General features: G+C 40.2%; 1 protein-coding gene across 1 annotated transcript in view; it reads left to right on the top strand.

Annotated features, from left to right (window-relative positions):
* Window positions 1-22,988, top strand: part of Piezo2 (piezo type mechanosensitive ion channel component 2) — a 395,532-nt gene that overhangs the window by 68,983 nt on the left and 303,561 nt on the right. Inside the window, exon 2 of the mRNA XM_070029632.1 lies at window positions 3,629-3,724. Coding sequence (XP_069885733.1) covers window positions 3,629-3,724 — 96 coding nt within the window. The remainder of the gene's footprint in view (window positions 1-3,628; window positions 3,725-22,988) is intronic.

A 22,988-nucleotide genomic window follows, 5' to 3' on the forward strand; every position in this document is an offset into this window, starting at 1 on the left:
TATCACATAGTACATTAAAAACAACAACAAAGATAAACCTCTTATGTCCATGTACATAGCATTGTTGATGGAATGAATAATCAAAGTCTTTGCATTCTCCTAGAAGAAACTTCAATTCCAGTTAAGAAACAGGATTGCATTTTTAAATTAATTGAATTAAAAATTCAAACAAATTTTAGTAACAACTTTAGGGTTGCATATATATGTATATATGTATATATATATATATATATATATATATATATATATATATTTCAGGGAAGCTTTTAACTTCTCACTGTTTAGTATCCTATTAGCTGTGGGATTTTATGTATTCGTCATATTGCGTTGAGGAACATTCCTTACACATTTAATTTACTCAGAGTTTTGACCATGAAAAAAATGTTGAGTTTTATCAAAATTTTTCTGCATCTTTGAGATGGTCAGGTGGGTTTGTCCTTCATGTTATTAACCCATTTATGGAATTGTAAATATTGAACTATCCTCACATTCCTAGGATAAAGCCCACTTGATCTTGTTGAATGAACCTTTGAAGGCACCATTAAATTTAATTTGTCAGTATATTTGAAGACACAATGTTGTAGCTATGAACATCAGGAAATTTGTCTGTATCTTCTTCAGGAGATTTTTAGGAGAATTACTTGTTCAATTTTTTAGCAGAATTTGAGAAATATTTCTTTGGATGTTAGGTATAATTGAGCAGTTAAGGCATACGGACCAAGACTTTTCTTTGATAAACATCTTTAATTACTGACTCAGTCTCTTTATTCATGTTTGGTGTGTTTATATTTTCTATTTCTTTAGTACCTGTATCTGGTAATTTCCTTTAGGCTGTCCATGGTGGGGTAGTGGTGGAAGGATTTTCATCTCATAATCTTTTCTATTTGTGTGATATATCTCTTTCACTTCTTACTTTTTGAGTCTTCTCTGTATTTTTCTTGGTCAATGTTTTATCAATTTTGATTATCTTTTCAAAACTATCTACTATTAGATTCACTCACGTTTTAATCATTTTTATACTCTCATTTTTTATAGTCTCATTTATTTCTGTTCTGATTTTTATCATTTCCTTCTTTCTAGTTTGGGGCTTAATCTGTCCTTTTATTGTTCCTTGAGGTATAATGTTAGTTTGAAATCTCTCTCTCTCTCTCTCTCTCTCTCTCTCTCTTAGAATTTAGTAAACTTTTCTCCTAGAATTGCTTTTGCTGCACCCATAAATTTGGGTCTGCTTTATGTCTATTTTAAATTTTCTCACTATGTTTTAGAATTTTTCTCTTTGGCCCTTTAGTGGTTGAGGAACCTGGTGTTTACTCTACATGTGTTTATGAGGTTTTTTTTTTTTTTAAAAAATTCCTTCCACTACAGATTTCTATTTTCCTTTTATTGTGTCTAGTAAAGGCACTTGATAGATTTCACTTTTCTTAAATGTTTGGGAACTGGTTTTGTGGTGGGACATGTATTCTTCTTTATTGTTGTTGGTTGTGGGGCTTGAACTCAGGGCTTGGGTGCTTTCTCTGAGCTCTTTATGCTCAAGGCTAGTGCTCTACCACTTTAAGCCACAGCACCACTTCTGGTTTTCTGGCAATTAATTGGAGATAAGAGTCTCACAGGCTTTCCTGGGCTGGCTTAGAACCATGATCCTCATATCTCAGTCTCCTCGTCACTGGATGGAGGTGAGGTTTAGTGAAGCTTCCCTTTAAAGATAGGAACTCTTCACTTAGCATCCTTGACTTTGATTGCAGAATAAGAAAACAAACTCTACAACTTTGGTGGGGGGGGAGGGGTGGGGGGGGCAGGGGGGGAGGATGGGATGGGAAGGGGAAACAAAGGAGGAGGCTACAATGCTTGATCAGAAATGTACTCGTTACCTTGCCCATGTAATTGTAACACCTATATACAGTATTTTCACAATAAAAAAAAAGAATTTCTGGACAAGTCATGGTGCTAAGAAAATTTGGCAGAGCTTTATTAAGTAAACAAATAGGCAAACAGACAGACAGAAGACAGATAAAGACACACAGAAGGGCACTCTAACAGAGTGTGGGTGCTTTCATAGGTGCTATCTGCATTTTGGGGCAGGTGGCTTAAGTTTGGGGAAGCATTTTTCTCAGGAAGGCAAACATAAATGCATCCCTCATGAATGAATGCATCCTGTTGTCTCTCTTTGAAGCAAAGATAGCATTTCTAAGTTTTTCAATACCATATTTCTGAGTTGCCTTCACCAGGCCTCAGTTTCCTTAAGTTATCCGGCTTCATTTCCCCTAAAATGACTTTGTTCCCTTAATCTTAAGGGAAGTATATTAAGGAATATCTCCTATATTTGCTATAAGCTGATCATTCCTCATTTTCACTAGTTTATCCTGCTTCATTTCCCCTTAAATGACTTTGTTTCCTTAATCTTAAGGAAAGTAGATGGACAAACTTTAAGCTTGAGTCTTTGAATCCCTGGCAGCCATTTACCATGCTTCATTTCCCCTAGGCTATCCTGCCTCATTCTGAGTAGCTAGAATTACATGTTTAAGCCATTGGTGCCCAGCTTGTGACATGTATTCTGTCCAGAAGAATCTGTCATGGATACTGGAGAAGAATGTGATATTGCTACTCTCTCTGTCTGTTAGATTCATGGAGTCTAACATTAGTTTAAGTCTGATGTTTCATCATTGATTTTCTGCCTGGATGATCTGTTCATTGCTGAAAGCTGGACTATTACTATATTGCAGAGTCTCCCTTCCTTTATACCTGTCATCATTTACTTTACATACTTAGTGCTCTTATAAATTTACAACTGCTAGACTCTCTCTACATCTATTTAATGATCTTTCTTGACTCGTTTTGTATTTTTAATTTAAAGTTATATTTTATGTGATGTAAGTATAGCTACCTCTATCTTTTTTGCATTGCCATTTGTATGGATATCTTTCTCTATCCCTTCACCTTTAGTCTATGTCTGTCCTTAAAAGTGGAGTGTACCTCCTGTAAGCAGCACAGTGCCTATTTAGCCATACTGTTTTGATTGTAGAATTTAGTACATTCACACTCAATAAAAAAGAGTGCTCATTTCTGTCCTGTTGTTCATTTCCTTCATTCTTTACTTTCTTCTTTTCCTCCCTCCTATGTTTTGAGACTTTCTATGCTTTAATATCCTACTTTTCCTTTTGCAAATCTACTATGGGCTTTTGCTTTATGGTTACAATTAACTTACAGAAAGCATCTTATAGCTCTAACAGGATATTTTAAGCTGATGACAATGCAACTTTAAATATTTACACTTTCCATCCACACTTTTCCCAACATTTTATTTTTTATGTCATAATTTACGTATTTTGTTGTATATTAAAATCATTGTCATTGTTACAATTCTAATTTCTCCTCTAACTTAATTGCCATACTTCCTACTGAGATTTAAAGAGCAGGAATCATGTGTTTTAATTTGCTGTTTCACAGTGTACTCAACATAATGAATATGAAATCAATATGAAATTTATTACTTTGAGATTGACATATGTATGTAGAAAGTGATAGTATTTAATCTAGTAATAATTGGTACCATTGCATCATTTATATACACCTCAGGTTCTGTTACCCTGTCATTAATGATGTTCTCTCTCTCCTTTCTTCCCAATCACAGCGTGTGCATTCCGATATAATGGACTGTCCTTTGTCTACCTTATCTACCTCTTGCTCATTCCTCTCTTCTCAGAACCAACAAAAGCAACGATGCAAGGTAAGATACTTTATTTTCCATAACATAGTTTATGCAGTTTGAATGTATTTTGTGGTAGTCCTTGGATATAAATTTACATTAAAATTTTTAATTTAATTTTTCTGAACTCCTGAAGGAGTTCAGAAATTTAATGTGCCTGAGTGTCCAGGGCCTTCTATTCAGAATCACTCCTTTTCCTTCCCTTGCTGTTTTCCTTCCTTCCTTTTCCCTCCCTCCTCCCTCTTCCTCCTTACTTCCCTCCTTTTTGACAGATGATCTTGCTGTGAATCCCAGGCTGGCCTAGAACTTTCAATCTTGCTATCTTGGCCTCTCAAGTACTAGAATGACAGGCACATGCCCTTATCGAAGATCCTGAGTTTCTCTTTATTTAGTGGAACAAGTTACCTGTGCAGTAGGGATGGTCTAGCAGGGAGTGAATCCTGTTTGTGTCACTGACACAGATATTCTCCCTTTGTAAGTTCCCATTAAATCTTTATTGGTATGCTTGGCAGTACATCTGGAATGTTTTGGCCAGTAAAGACTAACTCAGAGGCAGATGGCATGGCAACATTGGTATATGCATTTACATATTGGGTTTCAGGGGAGAATATGCTAATTAGAAAAAGCAGAGCAGTGCTTGAATTTCCAAGCCCTTCAGTAGGAGAAGGGGACAGGAAGCCTGGCCCCTGTCTTACCTTCTTCGTATGGCATCTGAGATTTCTTAAATATGACTTTACTCAATGAAAGATAGGGTTTGCATTGTATATATTGCTCCTAAAGTATGTTTCTACAAAGTTTTGAATCTTTCTCAGGGTCCTTACAACAACCTCAAAGCCCTAAACAGAGTATAACTGTATTTTCTGAAGCTCTTAATTAGGAAGCATCATCTGATTTTATAATTTGTTTGAAGTCCTTGCACAATTATAGAAACAAAACCTCCTGAGTTAAGTCAATATGTTGTTTAGCTAACACATTGCTGTGATAAGAAATAAGGACCTGGACTAAGTCCATAGGTAAGTAAAACAGCTATGTGTTTCCATGAAGGGAAAGGGAAATGGGCTTGACACAAGCTGCAAAGAGTCATGGGAAAGGTCACTAATGGTGATTTCCTTGTTACTCACAGATGCTGTGGGGGGAATAAGCAAAGACCATGATGTACACAGAACAGAAAATAATGACTCCTGTTTCCACTCTTCTCATTTATTATTAAATTTAAAAAGCATATTATGGTCATTCACCCTTGTAGTTATAGTTCCAGATGTCATGTTGATTTTCCTATCTCAAGAAGAACCTAAATAATAGCTCTTCTAAGTTATTTAAATGTTTAATACACATTAAGAAAGGCTGGAGAAATGAGAGTTTATGCAAATCCTTATCAAACCATCATAGACTCATTCCTAAAGTTCAACATAAACAGAATAACTTCTGGCCTCAGAATTCCATTGTATATATACCACATTTTCTTGAACTGAGGGGCATCTGGGTTGGTTCCATATCTTAGCTATGGTGAATAATGCTGTGATAAACATAGTTGTGCTGGTAGCTTGGCCTTGTTTGTCTTCATTTGGGTAAATGCCCAAAAGTGGGATTGCTTGGTCATAGGGGAGGTCTCTGTGTAGTCTTTTGAGGAACCTCCATACTGCATTCCAGAGTGGTTGAACAAGTTCACACTTCCACCAACAATGCAGTAGGGTTCCCTTTTGGCCACATCCTCTGCAGCATCTGTTATTAGATTTCTTGATTATAGCCATTCTAACTAGGTGAGGTGGAATCTCAATGTTGTTTTGATTCACATTTCTTTTTATGGCCAGAGGAGTTGAGCATTTATTTCTTTCTGTGTCTATTGGACATTCTTATTTTTCTCTTCAGAGAAGTCTGTCTTTAAGTCTTTAGCCCACTTATCAATGGGGTAGTTGTTTCTCTGAGGATTTGATTTTGGAGGATTTAATTTTTTGCATTCTAAGTATATTTTAGATATGAGGCCCTTTTCTGTTGTATAGCTAGTGAAACAAGATTACAACCTGCAAGTCACTCCTATTCAGGGCTGTAGCTTTCAGAATACAGTGCTTTAAAAATGAGTACTTCAATATATAGAACTGAATTACCGATTGATGATATATCAAGATGGACTGCCACTGTTTTCTCTGTTTCATTCATATTCATGTGGCAGCCCCTGACTTTTCCTTTATCCCAAAGTTGACATCACTGAACATATGACAGTTTTAGAAGTGACCACTATATTAAGCCCAGAAACACTGGGGCTTGCCCTATCTGGAAAATTATATTGTAAGAATAACATAAAGTAAAAAAAAACAGAGCCCAGATCCTCCATATGTGAAGGCAGATCTAGATTGAGAAAAATGTTATTACACCATGCACAAATGCTTAAACCATAAGCAAAGCTAAAGGCACTTGTGGGTGTGCTGGTGCTGATCAAAAGGAAGAACAGGTTCAAGAGGGAACCTGTTTTTTTTCCAGTGTGAATCTGGGAACAGCATTTCAATGTTTCTTTTCTCTTCCTACATTTTAATGCCAAGAAGTATGATTGATACATATTTAGTACAACCTTGTTTATTTGCTTATTGATTAATAGCAAATGGATGACTCCAGGAAGGGGTGTCACATGTTTTTTTTTCAAATTGAGATTTTTTTTTAGGATTATTTTTCCCAGAATAGGATTCATTATCTATTCATTTATAGGAGCTCTGTTTGAAAGATTCTATCAGACGCAATAAGGTGAGTGAGGCTGTGTGGTTTTTAGGGGACTCCAGTCCTCAAGTTCTTGGACTGGTCAGCTTCCACTCAAACACTTTCTCAGACAAGTGCATTTGACAGACAAGTAAGTATACTGGCAGGCTTACAGACTATCAGCAAGTCTGTGCTCTGGCTCCCTTGGTCTGGGCCTAAATTCACTGAGTGAATTTGAATCAGCCTCAGGAGACCATGTAGGAATGGTCTGACCATGCCTTTCTGGGACTTTGTAAAATCAACACAGACCCGCTGAACTGGAAAAGAGAGACAAACACGTGGCCACTGCTACCAGACACTTCCCTCCTTTGGTTGTGTGACTAAACTTGTCTCTGTGTACCCACAGAGATGCCCAACATGGGGACTGTTTGGGCTGAAACTAAGATGGTAGTTTTTGAGTTAGTCCTTACGTCCTGAGTAGCCCTTAAGTTAATTCCAAATGAAAAATTCCAATTGTTTAGGCCAGAAATGTCCATGAAGTTTGATCTCTTAGGACTCTGCAGGATGAAGAATACCTGAATACCATAATTTATCACTGTCCCTGAGGTTGAATGGGTGTGCATGTGAGTAAGGCCTTATACTACTGTGCTGGAGAGGAAAGAGGGTGATATGCAATTCTATGCTAAAATATTTTGTACATGTTTTAAAATATGATGGTAGGTTTTGGGTATAATTCTGTGCTAAAGAGCTTTCTGTTACATGTGAGGCCTTGGGTTTCATCCTTTGCCACATGTGTACACAACAAATTAGGTTGATAAAATTGTTTGCAGATTCAATATGCTTAACACATGGATATCATCTAATGAAAAGGGCTGAAACTTATGCTGTCAGGTAATTCTAAAGTAATTGAAGAGTGACCTGGCATATACAAGTGGCATCTATGTTGCTGTCTATGTTTGTTGGACACATGTCCCATTACATACTGGTGATGCCAGGGAGCAACCTGTCTCCTGGGCATATTTCCAACCTAGGACAACAAAGAGTTAACCAGTGCTGACAAATCACCTTGCCAACTGTGAAGGGCTCACAAAAGAATAAATATTTCAACTAAATGATTTAGATGATCAAATATGGAATTATCTCAGTTGTATCAATTATATCAGAATGACTGTATCAACAGAAATCAGGAATCACTCTAGATTTTTAAAAAAGGAAAATTCAATACAAGGAATTTGTTATTAAAAGTGATGTAAGAATCAAAAGCAAAGGGAATGTTGATTTAAGGAAGACATCAGTCAGGCAGGAAGACTGGATAGCATTAGCAGAGAGCTGCTAGAATCATAGGGGGAAATAACTCTATGTGCAAACTGACTCTTCAATGTGGACCATGTCACTCAGATGTGTGGCAGACCACCAGGAAATGACCCATTTCCAGTGTCTGGTGGTAGATGTTGCTAGAGATGCTGCTTCTCTCACTCATTTTCACTGATTAGAATATTATTTCTAGTTACTCAAGGATGGGAGTTCTTGATTCTTCCATTCAGACTGATTTACTCTGTCAGAATCTCTCTGAGAAGTAGTACACAGTGGATGCTCTGGTGTAAATCTGAATCCCCTTTCAGGACTGAGGGACTCATCCCCAGCTGCCTGGAGGTGTTTATGGGGCAACTTACAGCAAAATCCTTTTCTGGGAATTGTTGATGGCTACGTTAGTCAGCTTTCTGCTATTGTAACAAAATATCTGAGGTCAGTTTATAAAGAGGAAAGGTTTATTTTAGCTTATAGTTTCGGAGATTTTAGTTAGCAGACAACTGGGTTCATTGCTTATGGCCTGTACATCAAGTCAGGGAGTGAAAGCAGTTGGGCAAACTCTTCACATTGTGGCTGGGAAATGAAAAAGAAAGAAAGATAAGAGACCAGGTCTTGCAATCCCAACCTGCATGTAACCCTAGCTACTCAGGTGGCTGAGATCTAAGAATTGCAGGTTGAAGCCAATTGGGATAGGAAAAATTTTGTGAGATTATCTCCAATTAACCAGCAAAAAGCTGGAATTGGAGGTGTGGCTCAAGTAGTAGAACACCAACATTGAGCAGTAAAGTCAAGTGAGAATGTGAGGCATTGAGTTCAAGCTCAGGTACTTTCCCTCCCCCAAATCCATAGAATTGGCTGAAGAAAAAGAGTGAGGAGGTGGTTTACATAGCTTCTCCTGTCCCTGCTGTGGCAGCTGCACCCAGTAACTACAATGTGTGTTGTCGGGACAGTGGGGTTGGGAAGTGTGTGGAAGACCATGGCAGCTTCAGAGCATCCCATTAGCTGAGGCCCACTGCAAACCACCTCTTTTCCATGAATGCCTCTGTGGATTCTTCTTCCTTTACCCTGTGGTTGATTGCTGCAGGCCCAATAAGACCCTGCTACGCTGTGTTTCTCGGTAACCAGACTCACCAGAATCTTGAAGCAGGAATTATTGTTGCAGCTATCCAGCCATCTGAGCACTCATGTGGTTGGAAGGCTGGGACCTCTGGGGATGGGATAAGAGTCCATACAAGGGGCCAGGCCTAGAAGGAAATCAGCTGGTGTACCCATTTCCGAGCACATTCAGTGCAGGTTCTATAGCTGGGATCTCAGCTCCAGCCTACAGTACATTTGACTGGATGCCAGTTCTCTCTGCTAAGTTTTCCCTCTTTGCAACTGAGGTCCATATTCTTCAGGATTATTAGGCTTTTGAACAGATATAATGTTAAACAAAAGGTAAAATTATTGCCCAAGCAGTAATTAATTATAGAACTCACATAGTTTTGAACTGGTAAGTCTGCGTGCCACGGTTTGAACACCTTCTCCAGACTCATGATGAGATTTCATTGTCATGGTAACAGCACTAAAAGTTAAGCCTTTAAGAGGAGATTGGGGGATGAATGAGGACAGCCTTCTCATGAATGGATTAAGGCCAGTATTGTGGGTGTGGACTTCTGGTGAAAGGATGAGTTTGTCTCATACATAGCCTCTGTCACACTAAGCAGAAGGAAGGTCATGCTCTGAAGTTTCCCAGACTCTAGAATGGTAAGAAATCAACTCCTCTACTTTATAAACTACCTAGTCTCAAGTGTTCTATTATATAATTACCAACAGATCAAGAAACTCTACTGTGTAAAAGAAACTATATTGTGTAGTTAGTTCTCCTGGCTAGAATGTGTCACCCTAGATTTTGAGTGGGTGTACTCCTGTGCTAATTCAGATTTCTGAAAACCTTGCCATCTTAGAAGCATCCTCTCTTCCATTCCTGCTAAAACCACCAGGCTTTGTCCTCACTTCTGTTTTCTATGCTATGAACCAGGTTTGTTTTTCTCAATATTTATGCCTATCTGAAATTACTGGTGCTCCCAGTCTATAAGACCTGTACTCAGAGATACAGCCTGTGACTGTCTTGAATCTCCTTCGTAGAGCTGATCTTTCCCATGTACCTGAGCGCCATTCTAAGCAGTCCACAAGTAATATGTCCTCTGACACTTGGGTGCCTCAACCTGTCTACACCATGTCAGAATTAAAACCCTATGTGTTATTTAAAATTAAAGCTTCTGTCCATAAACAACTGCCTATGGAAGCTGGAGAAGGAGTGGGACTTCCAGGGAATTGTGTCTCCACAGATCCTTGTGCCTGTTTCTCACCTGCCTGGGCTGTACCTACCCTGGCTGGGCTAAGTCTCAGTGGATATGGAAGATGATTGGGCATCAGTATAGATTTCTTCCATTGCTTTCTTTGACCCAGTATATTGGACCAAATTGAATGGACTCCTTTGTGTTGTTCTTCTTGAGCAAATTGACTCAAAGTCATCCTCAGGAGGGTGGGTCTCCTGTCCCTCCCCTCTCTCTGTCTTGATCCATGTTTTTCTGTGCCTTTGGCTCATACACACCAGTAACACACACAGCATAAAGAGCAGGCACCGTAAATCTGCCACTGGTCAGTGCTACAGTTTGCATGGATTCCTCAATTCATAAGTTCGTGGTATTTGGAGGTGGAATCCTTCTAAGGTGATTAGGATTAAATGAGGCCATGTAGATGGGGCCCTCATGGTGTGTTAATGGCTTCTTAAAAAGAAGAAAAACAGAGCCCAGAGCTGGCACACCTTTCTTGCTATGCAACATCCTTCATCAGGTGTAATGCAGCAGGAAGGCCCTCACTGATGCTGAGCTGGGGCCCTGCTTGGCACTTCCCAGTCTCTAGTACATAAGTCCAATAAACTTCAACTCTTTCTAAATTACCCGGTCTTGATGACACAAAATGGTCATGTGTAGTTACTTCCCTCCTCATGCCCCTACCTCTGTAGTCATAGCCACTTTATCCCATCCTTGATTCTCACCCTTGGATTTTTCAGGCAAAAGTCCTTTATCCATCTAGCATGGCTCCCATGGTAATAGGTTTTCTCACTGAAGATTCTCTCACTAGGCTTGAGATTCTCTCTACCATATCCAACAATTTTAACTTCTCCATCATTAATCCTTTCATATCTTTCATGGGTTGGAGTTGCAGGTTGAAAATAAACACTCATTCTGGGCAGTAGCGGTTCACATCTAGAATCCTAGCTTTAGGTTTCAATTAGGTCTAGGAAATTACCACAGGGTATTCAGGTGAAAAAAGAAAAGTTTGTTCTGAACTGCCAGCCCTGCACTAGTGGAGGTGCACACAGAAGGGAAGGTCACCTGGCCAGATTGGGGTTAATGTAGAGGGGAAGAAGGTGTGGCTATGGCAGGTGGAATCTGAGAACCTCCCATGGTCTGAAGGAGATGTGACTGGGGTGGTCCAGGATGTGACCTCAGAGAAAGGGGAGGTAACTGCCCTCTGGTGTGCCAGTCACCTAGGTAACACAGGTGTTGGATGGAGACTTCTAGAGTAGGGCACATAGGAGGAGGGAAGACTACAAGCAGACTGACACAGAGAAAAGTGGCCCTTTTCCCAGACAGACCTAAAACTAGCTACTCAGGAGGCTGAGTTCTTGAGGATCACAATATGAGGCCATCCCAGGCAGAAAATTTTGTAGACTCTTATCTCCAAAATAAACAGCAAAAAGCAGTGCTGGAGGTTCAGTGCAAGGAATAAGCATGTTCCAAGTCTTGACTTCAAACACAGTACTCTCGAAGGGGTGGGAATGGGGGAGGGAAGGAAAGAAAAATAACCACCCTTTGTATGCACTAGAGAATAACCCTGGCACAAAGGGTTGGTCTCTTGGCCACATAGGATCTCACCTACACTACATTTATTTAGTGTCTTTCCCTTCTAGTGTGTAAAAGTCTGGATAGCCATTGTTTACTCTTTTATGTCCCAAACCCAAAACAGTGCCTGGGATATAGTAAACAATAAAGATGTATAGAATGAATGAATAAACTTATCTCCAGAGCCTAGTGTTTTGGAAATACTTCTGAACATTGACAAGAACACTTGTCAACACTTAGTTGAGTGTTCAACTACTTAAGCTTGATAACAGAGATATAGTTTATTGCATACAACAGTTGTCTGGAGATAGAAGTTGAGGGTCTAACAAGTCTGGGACTCTATGTTAAATTTAGTTAAGCTAAGAAGATTATGAGCAATTGAAGATATCAAGGTAGTTAAAATGTTTTCCATTTTCATCTACAGTGATAGGTATTTTATTTAAGCAGATAGTACTGCAGGAGAGAAAATTAGTATCTTCTTGCTATTTGCAAACACTGTGCTTTGTGTTAGGATTAAGAACAACCTCCATCCCCTGGATAGGTACCAGGATGGCTGTGAAAACAAGGTGACTTACTTAACATAGTCTTTTCCTTACTTCAGTTTATCTCATCTGATTTCAATTTAATCTTTAGCACTTTTTTCCCCCTCAGTTTTCATGCCACAGAAGCAGGGGTGGGGATTCATCCCCCATGCATTCTGATTATTGTTTAAATGATCGCTCAAATGACCAGCCTAGGCTGGAATGGCAGGACTGTTTGGCATTTGGGCTTTCTTAATGTTTCTTCTACCAAAAGGTCACAGTTACTCTTGGTCAGATATCACAAGCAGCCTCTTGGTTTATTCCAGCGAATGGGCAAGAGGTATATTTCTTTTTTTTTTTTTCTGCTTGCTGTTTGGCACTTGTATTAAGAGTTCATCTTAAATAAATTTCATGGTGATAACTGTGGTCCTTGTGTGAAGAACTGACTTTATAGCATTTGGAGTCAAGCTTGATGGGGGAAAACAGATGATTAAATTAGTCAATTTAATCTGTCAATTTTGGAAGGAAACAAACTTTAGAATACTTAGTACAAAACAAAGTGTCTGAAGGTCACTCCTCATCAAGAATGAGGCAGGTTTGAGGTTGATTTGAGTGAGAACACTGTGGCTGATACAACAGCAAATATATGTGAAACACCTGTGTACATTTTCCTACCAGACACAGTTGCTTGTGATCTCACCTATTGCAAAGTAGGATGTCTTGGTAAGAAGGCAGCATCCTCAGGAAGTGTTGAGTTGCTTGATTTATTCTATAATCTTGATTATAAAAGTCAAACATGGCCAATACAACCTCAGGTGTCCAGGGTAACAAGGCTTTCATGGAGGTTGTTAGTTGAAGTGTCTACACTGACTCCATTCTCTATAACCTAGTTCTCTCCTAAGGATAGAAAAGTGAAAGTACTTCCCTCCTTGGATGGAAAAGTATTATGGACTTACCTTAATAACATGCCCTAATGTGGCTCTAACTTTAACACCCTTTACTCCTGTTAAGAAAGTGAAAGCTGGTGGCTAATGCCTGTAATCCTAGCTATTAAGGAGGGTGAGATCCAAGGTGGTTTGAAGCCAGCCCAGGTAGGAAAGCATTTGGGGCTCTTATCTCCTGTTAGCCAACAAAAAGCTGTTGGTCTACCATTTGAACCACAGCTCCACTTTGGACATTTTTGATAGTTATTTGAAGAAAGGTCTTGTGGACTTTACTGTCTGGGCTGGCTTTCAACTGTGATCCTCCGATCTCAGCCTCCTGGGTGGCTAGGATTACAGGTGTGAGCCACCACCTGTGTCTGGCCTCTTCTTATTTGTGATGGCAGTTTAGCTCCTGGTGCAGTGGTGGTACGTGGAGAGGGAGCCAATTGTTTGCTGAAGCCAGCAAGATGGGAAAGGAGTGACAATGGTGTAAGCACACACTGCCAGGCTCTTCAGGTCCCCCCCCAAAAAACATTTTTCAATATGTCACCTGGTAGAGATGTGCAGATCTTTTACCCCCCTGTTTTACAACGATTAGATCTCTGAAATGTCCTTTTCCCCGCCCCCCCCCATCTTTGCCTTGCTATTTGGAGCAAAATGTTAGCTCCTGTGATGTATTTGCTTGCATTTATATTCTAACATTATTACTAATTATCTGTCTTTTCTGTTTCTTGGGATCTTTTCCAGTGCTTGGGAGACAGAGTTAGACAGGAGCAGGAAAGGAAAAGCTTCAGTGCACTTTGGTGAGGACCATGAATAGGTGAAATGTTTAGCAGGCGAAGTTCACTTTTGTAAACAGTTGTCAGAGTTGTCCTCATGGTAGAAAAGAAAAGTGTGTTTATTCCATGCAGGTCTGAACAGTAGACATTCCTAAAGAGGAAGTCACACTAACTGTATAATGTGTGTGTGTGTGTGTGTGTGTGTGTGTGTGTGTGTGTGTGTGTGTGTGTGTATGTGTGTGTGTAAAATAACCACAAAAGGGCCACATCCCAAGGTTCTGACCCAGGATGCTTGTAATCAGAATATCTAAGGGTACCTTGAGGAAAGAAAAATGACTTCCATTTGCCTACTTAAAGAGGCAAAGAGGTCTGTAACTTGTAAAGCCCTGTTTAGACATAAGAAAGGAAATAGTAGCAGATATTTAAAGCTGCTTGCATCTGGTTTTTGTTACAAATAGTCCTTAGGCCATTTGGCTTATTACTGTGTTTTACTATGTAATAATAAAGCAAAATTCAAGAAAAGTGTTTCATTATTAATCATATCAGCTCACCATCAAATGCATATTAACAAAATAATTGAATGTTTCTCGAAAGTTTTAATAAAATCAGGGATAAGACCTTTAGATTTTTGTTCCTTTTTTCAAGTGGCATAGATACAATATCCATTATAGTTTAAAATTTGCAACACAGAGTTTCTGCTCTATGATTCTGCAGCTCAGAGAACCTTAGATCATATTATTATTTATAACTACAGAAATTATTTCAGACTACCCTGACCGAAAAAGCCAAACAACCATTTAGGCCACAAGTTCAAGCCCTAGTACCAGTACAACAAGTACAAAGAAAAAGGAAATTATTTCAGAAGTCTTCAACTTTTCTTAGTTGATTATGATAAACTACATAAATAAAATGGCTCCACCTTTTTAAACAATGTATCCCTGTTACTACAGTGCATTAAATTACATATATTGATAATCAGTTTGTTGATCCACTCTTCAAACTATGATGCTTTTGTTTTTTCATTTGACAAACATTTCCTGACATCTTCTCTGTTGAGCCTTCTAATAGGCTACTGGACATGTAAAGTAAACAGGACAGACTTGATGTCCTCAGGATCTGACTCCAGCTCTACTACCTATTAACTTCATTGTTTTGGGCAAGTTATTTATACTCTTAGCTTGTCCTCATTGTAGGTTGAATGCTTGGCATCATTCCAGGACAGAAAGCTGAAAAATGGGGTGTCCATATGTAACTAGTCAGGCCTGGGATTCGGACTCAGTGCCAAAAGAACTGTGAAGTAATGTATTTATTCACTTTATTGCTCTGAGAAATAACTTAAAAGAGAAGGATTTATTTAGGTTCATAGGTTTCAGAGGTTTTAGTTTATGGCTGGCTCATTGCCATGTGCCTGAGGTGAGGCACAGCATCATGGCAGGGGGAGTATGGCAGAGGCTGCTCACTTCATTGCAGCCAGAAAGCATGGAGAGGGTGAAGAGACAGACAGAGATGGAATGAGACAAACAGACCGACAGAGACAGAGAGACAGAGATAAAAAGAAGCAGAGAGAAGTGCAGAGAGGGAGAGAGGCAGGGAGGGACAGAGAGAGAGAGAGAGAGAGAGAGAGAGAGAGAGAGAGAGAGAGAGAGAGAGAGAGAGAGAGAGAGAGAGAGAGAGAGAGAGAGAGAGAGAGAGGAGAGAGAAGAGAGAGAGAGAGGATAAATCCTTTGATGTTATATCCACAGCAACTTCCTTCCCCAGGCCTTACCTCCCAAATGCACATTGGTGAAGTTAACATTGTCATGATCCAATCACCTGTCTTCTGCCTGGGGCCAAGCCTTCAACACAGGAGCCTTTGTGGGTACACTTCATATCCAAATCACAACAAGAACGAAGTCATTACTCTCTGACTGATGATTCCTGGCTGCTTCCATCTCCTTGGAGAGACTTTTCCATGCAGAATAAATGGTTAAGTGATGCACCTTTACCTTCTTGGAAAATGGATGGTAGAAGGAGTTGCAGACAGGTGTGAAATCAAAAGAGGTAGAGTCTGAGAAACAAGTGCTTCAGAGGATGATTATTAGACACAGCGTGGGGGTTTCTTCCCAGGTACCATTTGTACACTGCCCTCCTCTTCTTTGCAGTTATTTGCTAGCTGCCGATGCTGCTGATGGCAAATGAGCTTCCTAGCACCAGACCCCATTTGACAGCTAGGGTAACTAGAAAGGTGAATTCAAGGCTGACAGCTGTGCTGTCTGCTTTTCCATAAAAATGAGGTTTAGCCCACACTCCTCTCATCCTTCCAAAGTCAATGGAGAACAGTGACACCTTGCTGGTGGGGTTCTCTGGTACTTTAAATGATTCCATCATTGAAGCATCTGTTGCTCATGAAATATTCAGCAGCCTAAGTGTTTACAAAGGCTTTTTATAGGCCGCATACATAATAGGAGAATGGATTCTAAAAACCAAGCTGGGTTGGGCTTGGTGTTTGGAAATGGAGATCAGCTAATTGGAAGGAAGAAGGATCTTAGGGAGTGGTTACCTGGGAAATTAAAGTTTTTTTTTTAATTTCTTGAGTAACATCCTAACAGAATTGAGTGCATAAATTCTGTACATTTATTCACAGGGTAATTTGTCATAGAAAGGTAGAAAGCATTAAGTTATGGGGCTGAATGGAGTACTGAATGATGGATTCATTTGACCAAATTTTGGGGCAGAGTAATACTGAGGCTTGCCCTAGGGGCTTCTCACTCTCTCTTATCTTTTCACTCAAGCCACTTGAGCCACACTTTCACTTCTGGCTTTTTTGGAGATAAGAGTTTCACAGACTTTTCTGCCTGGGCTGGTTTATAACTGCAATCCTCAAATTTCAGCCTATGAAGCTAGGATTACAAATGTGAACCATGAACACCTAGACATTTAAGTGGTGATTTTAATACATCTACTTTTTTCAAATATTAGGAACTGGCTAGGAATTTCAGTGACAAAAGCAGCTGACTTTCACAATCTATAAATTCACTGTCTAGTTGATAAATCCTGGAGTATTAGTTTAGAGCTATAGATGGCATTTCAACATCTACATTCCATGCTGCAATGATTTAGTGACTCTCTGATCAATCCCTAAAAGTGTTCTCAGGGTTATTGGTAGACATGCCCAGAACCACAGAAGCTGGAAAATGAATGGTAGAAGCTAAAGCTAAAAGCTGAAGCAAAAGCTTCTGCTCCCAGCTCAGGTGGCACTGGGTGACACTCCCTACTTGGGTGCCATGTCTTTCACATTTTTGTGAGATCTTTTGGTGATTTCCTGGCTAAAAGTGGCCCTCATATGAACTGCTGGAGCGCTTCAATTGTTCCTAAGTGCAGGGAGACTATGTCTTGTCATTGTGTCAACATCTGAGCAGCAGTGTTGCTGACTGAGCACAGTGTAAATCAGTGATATACGTGAAACTAGGTCTTTAGACAATCTAATCTTCAACACTGACAGGTTGATGAACAATCTGCATCTAGAGGCTCACCGAAACCTCATGCTGTATTCTCCTCAGGGCAATTGTGGTCCACAGGAACAACAAGGTCAAGTGCACATTTCACAGGAGTTGGTGTTAGCTTGGTTAGAGTGACAGAAAGGCTTAAGATGAGAACAGAATGGTCACAGTGTTTGTCAGATATTTTTTAACATGACAGTTGGAATATTGTTGAAGGTGGGGTATGTTGTGGCAAATTGGACAACCTAGAAGAACCTTCTTCAAAAACTTGCCACTTTTTTGGGAGGTGCCATATTGATTCCTTTGTGTATTTTTTCAATTTAAGTATATTTTATTTATTTTATTGTCATTTTAAATAGTTGTAGAAAGCGTTGCAGTTCAACATGTCAGTTTATGTGTACCTTGATCAATGTCATCCCTTCCATCATCCTCTTCCACCTGTGCCAACCCCACCCATCCCCTCAAGTTTTCTAATTCTATTTTCACACAAGTACATGCTTTCAATTCAGGGCTTCATATTTTCTCAGCTTCCTTATGTAGTTGATACTCTACCATTTAATTTATGCCTATAGCCCACCATTTTGATGGTTAATTGGAGATGAAATCTCAAACACATTTTTAACTGGGCTGGCTCTAAGCTTTAATTCTCAGATCTCTGACTCCTGAATAGCTGGGATTACAGATGTAAGCTACTGGTACCACTTTCTTTTTAGTGATACATATTTGATTTGCAATCAGCAGTGTCTTTTTTGGAAAGTCTGCTATTTAAATTTAAAACTCAGGTTTACATCTGGTAGTATCATTGTGGTAACCATGCATTACCATACAGGCATGTTAAGAAGAGAGTTGAAAGAAACATGCACTTGTATTTTTATTGTTGGAGTTTAAATTATTCTTAATGATATTCATTTATATTCACAGACTCCCTTCCTTCCTTCCTTCCTTCCTTCCTTCCTTCCTTCCTTCCTTCCTTCCTTCCTTCCTTCCTTCCTCCCTCCCTTCCTTCCTCCCTCCCTCCCTTCCTTACTTCCTCCCTCCCTCCCTCCCTCCCTCCCTTCCTTCCTCCCTTCCTTCCTTCCTTCCTTCCTTCCTTCCTTCCTTCCTTCCTTCCTTCCTTCCTTCCTTCCTTCCTTCTTCCCTTCCTTCTTTCTTTCTTTTGGTAAATTTTGGTGCTGGTCCTGGGGCTTCAACTCAGGGCCTAGGCACTGTCCCTTAGCTATTTTGCTCAAGGCTGGTGCTCTACCTCTTGAGCTACATTTCTACTTCCAGATTTTCTTCTGGTTAACTGGATTTAAGAATCTCTTAGATTTGCCTACCTGGAATGGCTTTGAACATCAATGATTAGATACCAGCCTCCTAAGTAGCTAGGATTACAGTTATGAGCCATCAGGGTCTGGTCCTTTATTATTTCTTATACTTTGCTCAACAATATCCTTAAGCCCCAGACATTGTATGTTCCAAGAAGAACTGGATCTGGTTAATTTCTCAGCTGTGGCCCAGCTGGACAAGCTTGCATAGATGTGACTTCCCCTCTGAGTTTTTGTAGTCCAGTTTTAAATTCTGGATTGTGGAAAGGCATGACAGAATGTTAATAGGAGTCTTGGAGAATATCATTGATCACGTGTTGAGGAGATCATCCTCACAATCAGTAAGGTTTCTGTTTCAGGAAGTGTAACCATACTTGTGAGCCACCTGCCCACAAGTACACACTCATGGCACACAGAGAACGTGAATACTATTCTCCAGTGGATTTCATAGTGCTTTCTCATCTCGATTCTGTTTACCCTGTGCACTTGTTCTCTCATTTTCTCAGTTTTTCTTTCTCCAACATACAGAGTTTGAAAACTATCTACAAAAACAGCATGTAAATTTTACATCACCCATGCTACATATATCTGTTTGTCTGTCTATCTGTATGTTTGTATGTATCTATCTATCTCTCTATAATTGTGATTTACAGAAGAAATACAGAATGATCAGTTAAATTTGAGTTTCCAATAAACAAGTAAATTTTAGTGTAAAGATGTTCCAAAGTGCTTGGGCCATATTTTTACTAAAATGCTGAATTATTTGATTTTTTATTTGAAATTCAAACTTCACTGCATATTTTGTATATTTTCTTGTAGATATATATATATATATATATATATCTTGTATATGTATCTTGTATATCTATACAGTATGTATGCGAAGAAAGATTCCTTCCTTTTTGTAATCATTATTTATTGACTCTGTTTGGGCTGAAGAAGATAAGCTTTTTTGTAAAGTATCCTCTTCAGTGCAATGCAAAATATTGTACTCTCCCAGCTGTTTGCTTCCAGAGATATTGCATGTCAGCAACAACACACACTGCCACGGTGGTCAGACTACTGAAGAGGTATTCAGCTCATTAAATTATCATTAGAATCTTCTCCCCTTTTATGCTAAACCAAGAAAATCTATTGAGGGTCAGAACCAGTTTAAAGAGTAAGTGAAAAGGGAGTAATGAGTAGATTCTTTGAAGAAATATTATCTGAGTCTCCTTTAGCCATCCAGTTTGGCTTAGTTGATTGGAGAGGCTCTGTATTTCTTCCTCAGCCTGAGGTCCTGTTTTCATTTTGTAGTCAACTTGTGGTGCTGTGGGTTTTATTTCTGGACTTTCTTTCCTGCCTCTATCCAGAGTGTACCTATCCAGTACACCTTGATGCATCAAAGCCTTTCTAATACACAGCTTCCTGTTAGGCATTCAGATGCAGTGGTACCACTGTGGGAGGAGAGAGCAGCTGTGGATGCAGGTCCTCCTGCCTTTAACCTCAGCCTTTCTCCTCCATCTCCACTTCCAGCTAATCTGCCTTAGGCAGCTTAATGGGAGCTTTGTTCTGTAGAGAGGGAATGGGCTGGGCTGGTGATGGTCTTTGTCCTCTTCCGAGTCTTGGAATGCTTTTATTGGTAAAGCAGCAAAACTTGCCCCTTCCCACACTGGCTGTCTGAAATGTGGTCACACAGGGCTATGGGGACTGTGGTCTCAGCCAGCAGGTGTGTGTGCGGGGGAGAGGGGATGCTCACAGTACCCACATCCAGGAGCTGCACAGAGTACCCCTCAGCCATCTTCTAGGATGCTGCCATCCTACAAAGCAGGGTGCTTAGCCTCTCTCATGGGCAGGAGGAGGGATCTCCTTTGGTTGGCTCTAGTGGAACACACTGTTTTTTTCTTCTCTTCAAAATAAATTTATAGTCCAGGTGCTGGTAGCACATGCCTGAATTCCTAGCTACTCAGAAGGCTAAGATCTGAGGATGGAAGTCCAAAGCCAATCTAGGCAGGAAAGTTCAATAGACTCTTAACTCCACTTAACCGTGTGAGCACGCCACACACACACACACACACACACACACACACACACACAGAAATTACAGCTCAACACCAGTGGCTTACATTCCTGTAACCCTAGCTACTCAGGAGACTGTGATCTGAGGATCAAAATTGGAATCCAGCCTAGAAAGAAAAATTCATGGGACTCTTATCTCCAATGAATCAGCAAAAAGCTGGTAGTGGAGCTGTGCTCAAGTGGTGGTGAAAAAGCTAAAGGACAGCACACAGGCTCTGAGTCCAAGCCTCAGTACCAGCACAAAAATTAGTTTTTAATCCTTAAATAGACATATGAAGTATTTTCCATTCAACCTGTCAATTTATGAGTACAGTGTAACTTGATCTGTGTCACCCTTCCATCATTCTTCCCCCTCATCTGTCCCAATTCCCTAATCCTTTCCATCACCTGCTTCTATTTTCACATATACACATTGAGCATTATGTCTGTATTTGTCTACCTTCTATCCGTCCATTTGCTTGACACTTTAATCCCTACCCCCTTTTAGTTCCTAATATTCATCTTGTTAAACTTTCTTTTCTTTATCTGTAATATTCTGGGTTAAATCTAGGGACTTGCCCTTGCGTTAAGCAGTCACCATTGAACCACATACCTACTCCTTCTGTTTTTAGTTGTTGATACTTGACTGGAACCAAAACCCACATGACCCTACCTCCTGCATAGCTGGGATTACAGGCATGCTCCAAGACAGATGACTTGAAAATACCATTTTCTAATTCTGAGGGCAGAGAGTTAAAGGGTGATCTGTGTTCTCTCTGTCTCAAATACTGTGGAGTGCTGGTTTTCTTGCTGGTGAGAATCTGACACTACCAGGAGTGCAGAGAAAATGTTCTTTCAGGCAGCAGCTGATGGAGTGAGGGGTCACTGGCACTTCCTGCAAAGTCCTGTTATCTCTGTGTGTGTGTGTGTGTCTGTGTGTGTGTGTCTGTGTGTCTGTGTGTGCGTGCATGCTCTCACGCTTACTCCCACAGGCGTGTGCTTACTCCCACGCGCATGCCTGCACAGGGGGTAGAAATCAACAACTTGAGCAAGAGCTCCACTTCTGTCTTTTCTCCCCTGGTTAATTGAAAATAAGAGTCTCATGGATTTGCCTTTTGGGGTTGGCTTTCAACCCTGAACCTTGGAGCTCAGCAAACTAGCTAAGACTATAGGTCTAAGTCACCGTGCCCAGCTCCTCACTGTCATTTTAACTGTAGCTGGTATTATATTAGTATACCTATATAAAGTGGATATTGGAAAATTAGAAGACATAACCAGTAGATTAAATCCTTATAAAAATGTTCACTGTTTTACACAGCAGTATTACACTTCCTTTTGATTGTGAATAGTTGTAAAGCAACACTAGTATGTAATGTTTTCTCACATAAAGTCCCATATGATTGAAACAGCAGAAAAACGAGGAACAGATTTAGTCTAAATACCAAAGACCACAGATGTGCCGAGATAATATGGTAAAATAAACAATGACTAACATCACGATTTCCTCCAGTTCCAACTATTTAGTTTAAAACCCACTGACCTTTGAAAACAATGAAAGCGGCTGTCTGGGGCACAGGATGGATTCCATAGAGCTGTTTAGCTTTGAAATCATGACTTTGTCTATTCATGAACTGGGCCAAGCTGCCAGGGTCATTACCCACCCCACCCTGCATGTCTTTCATAGTGCCTGGCCTTGATGATGAAGTGTTGTTTCTTCATCCTGAGTGCCTGGTGGCTAGATTTGGAGAATTAGGGAGCCATGCTCTGCCATCCACTTATCAGCTTGGGGTCAAATCTGAACTCCAAATCTTGCATGTTTTGATGTATAACAATTTGGAGGCTCTCTGGTAGGTGACTCTAGAATGTGCTAGGCAGTTAGTAGAAAAGTTTACTTTGATGATAAACTATTTGGTGATTCAAGTTTTCATTTAATGAGGTGAGATTTTTTTTCCTCCCTCCCTCCTTCCCTTCCTTCCTTCCCTTCCTTCCTTCCCTTCCTTCCTTCCCTTCCTTCCTTCCTTCCTTCCCTTCCTTCCTTCCCTCCCTCCCTCCCTCCCTCTCTCCCTCCCTCCCTCCCTCCCTCCCTCCCTTCCTTCCTTCCTTCCTTCCTTCCTTCCTTCCTTCCTTCCTTCCTTCCTTCCTTCCTTCCTTCCTTCCTTCCTTCCTTCCTTCCTTCCTTCCTTCCTTCCTTCCTTCCTGTTTGCTTTTCAGTTTTCCATTGCCTGGGACCCTTGTTTTTGCAAGACTTTCCTAGGGCTCTGGCTTGTGTGGGGTCTTACCCAGACACAAGCTCCTGTTTCCAGCAGAGGGAGCTGTTTTGTCCAAAATAGTCTGGTATTTCCACTAA

This window comes from Dipodomys merriami, unplaced genomic scaffold (assembly GCF_024711535.1).
Source record: "Dipodomys merriami isolate MVZ:Mamm:240054 unplaced genomic scaffold, mDipMer1.0.p SCAF_2, whole genome shotgun sequence".
Lineage (NCBI taxonomy): Eukaryota > Metazoa > Chordata > Mammalia > Rodentia > Heteromyidae > Dipodomys > Dipodomys merriami.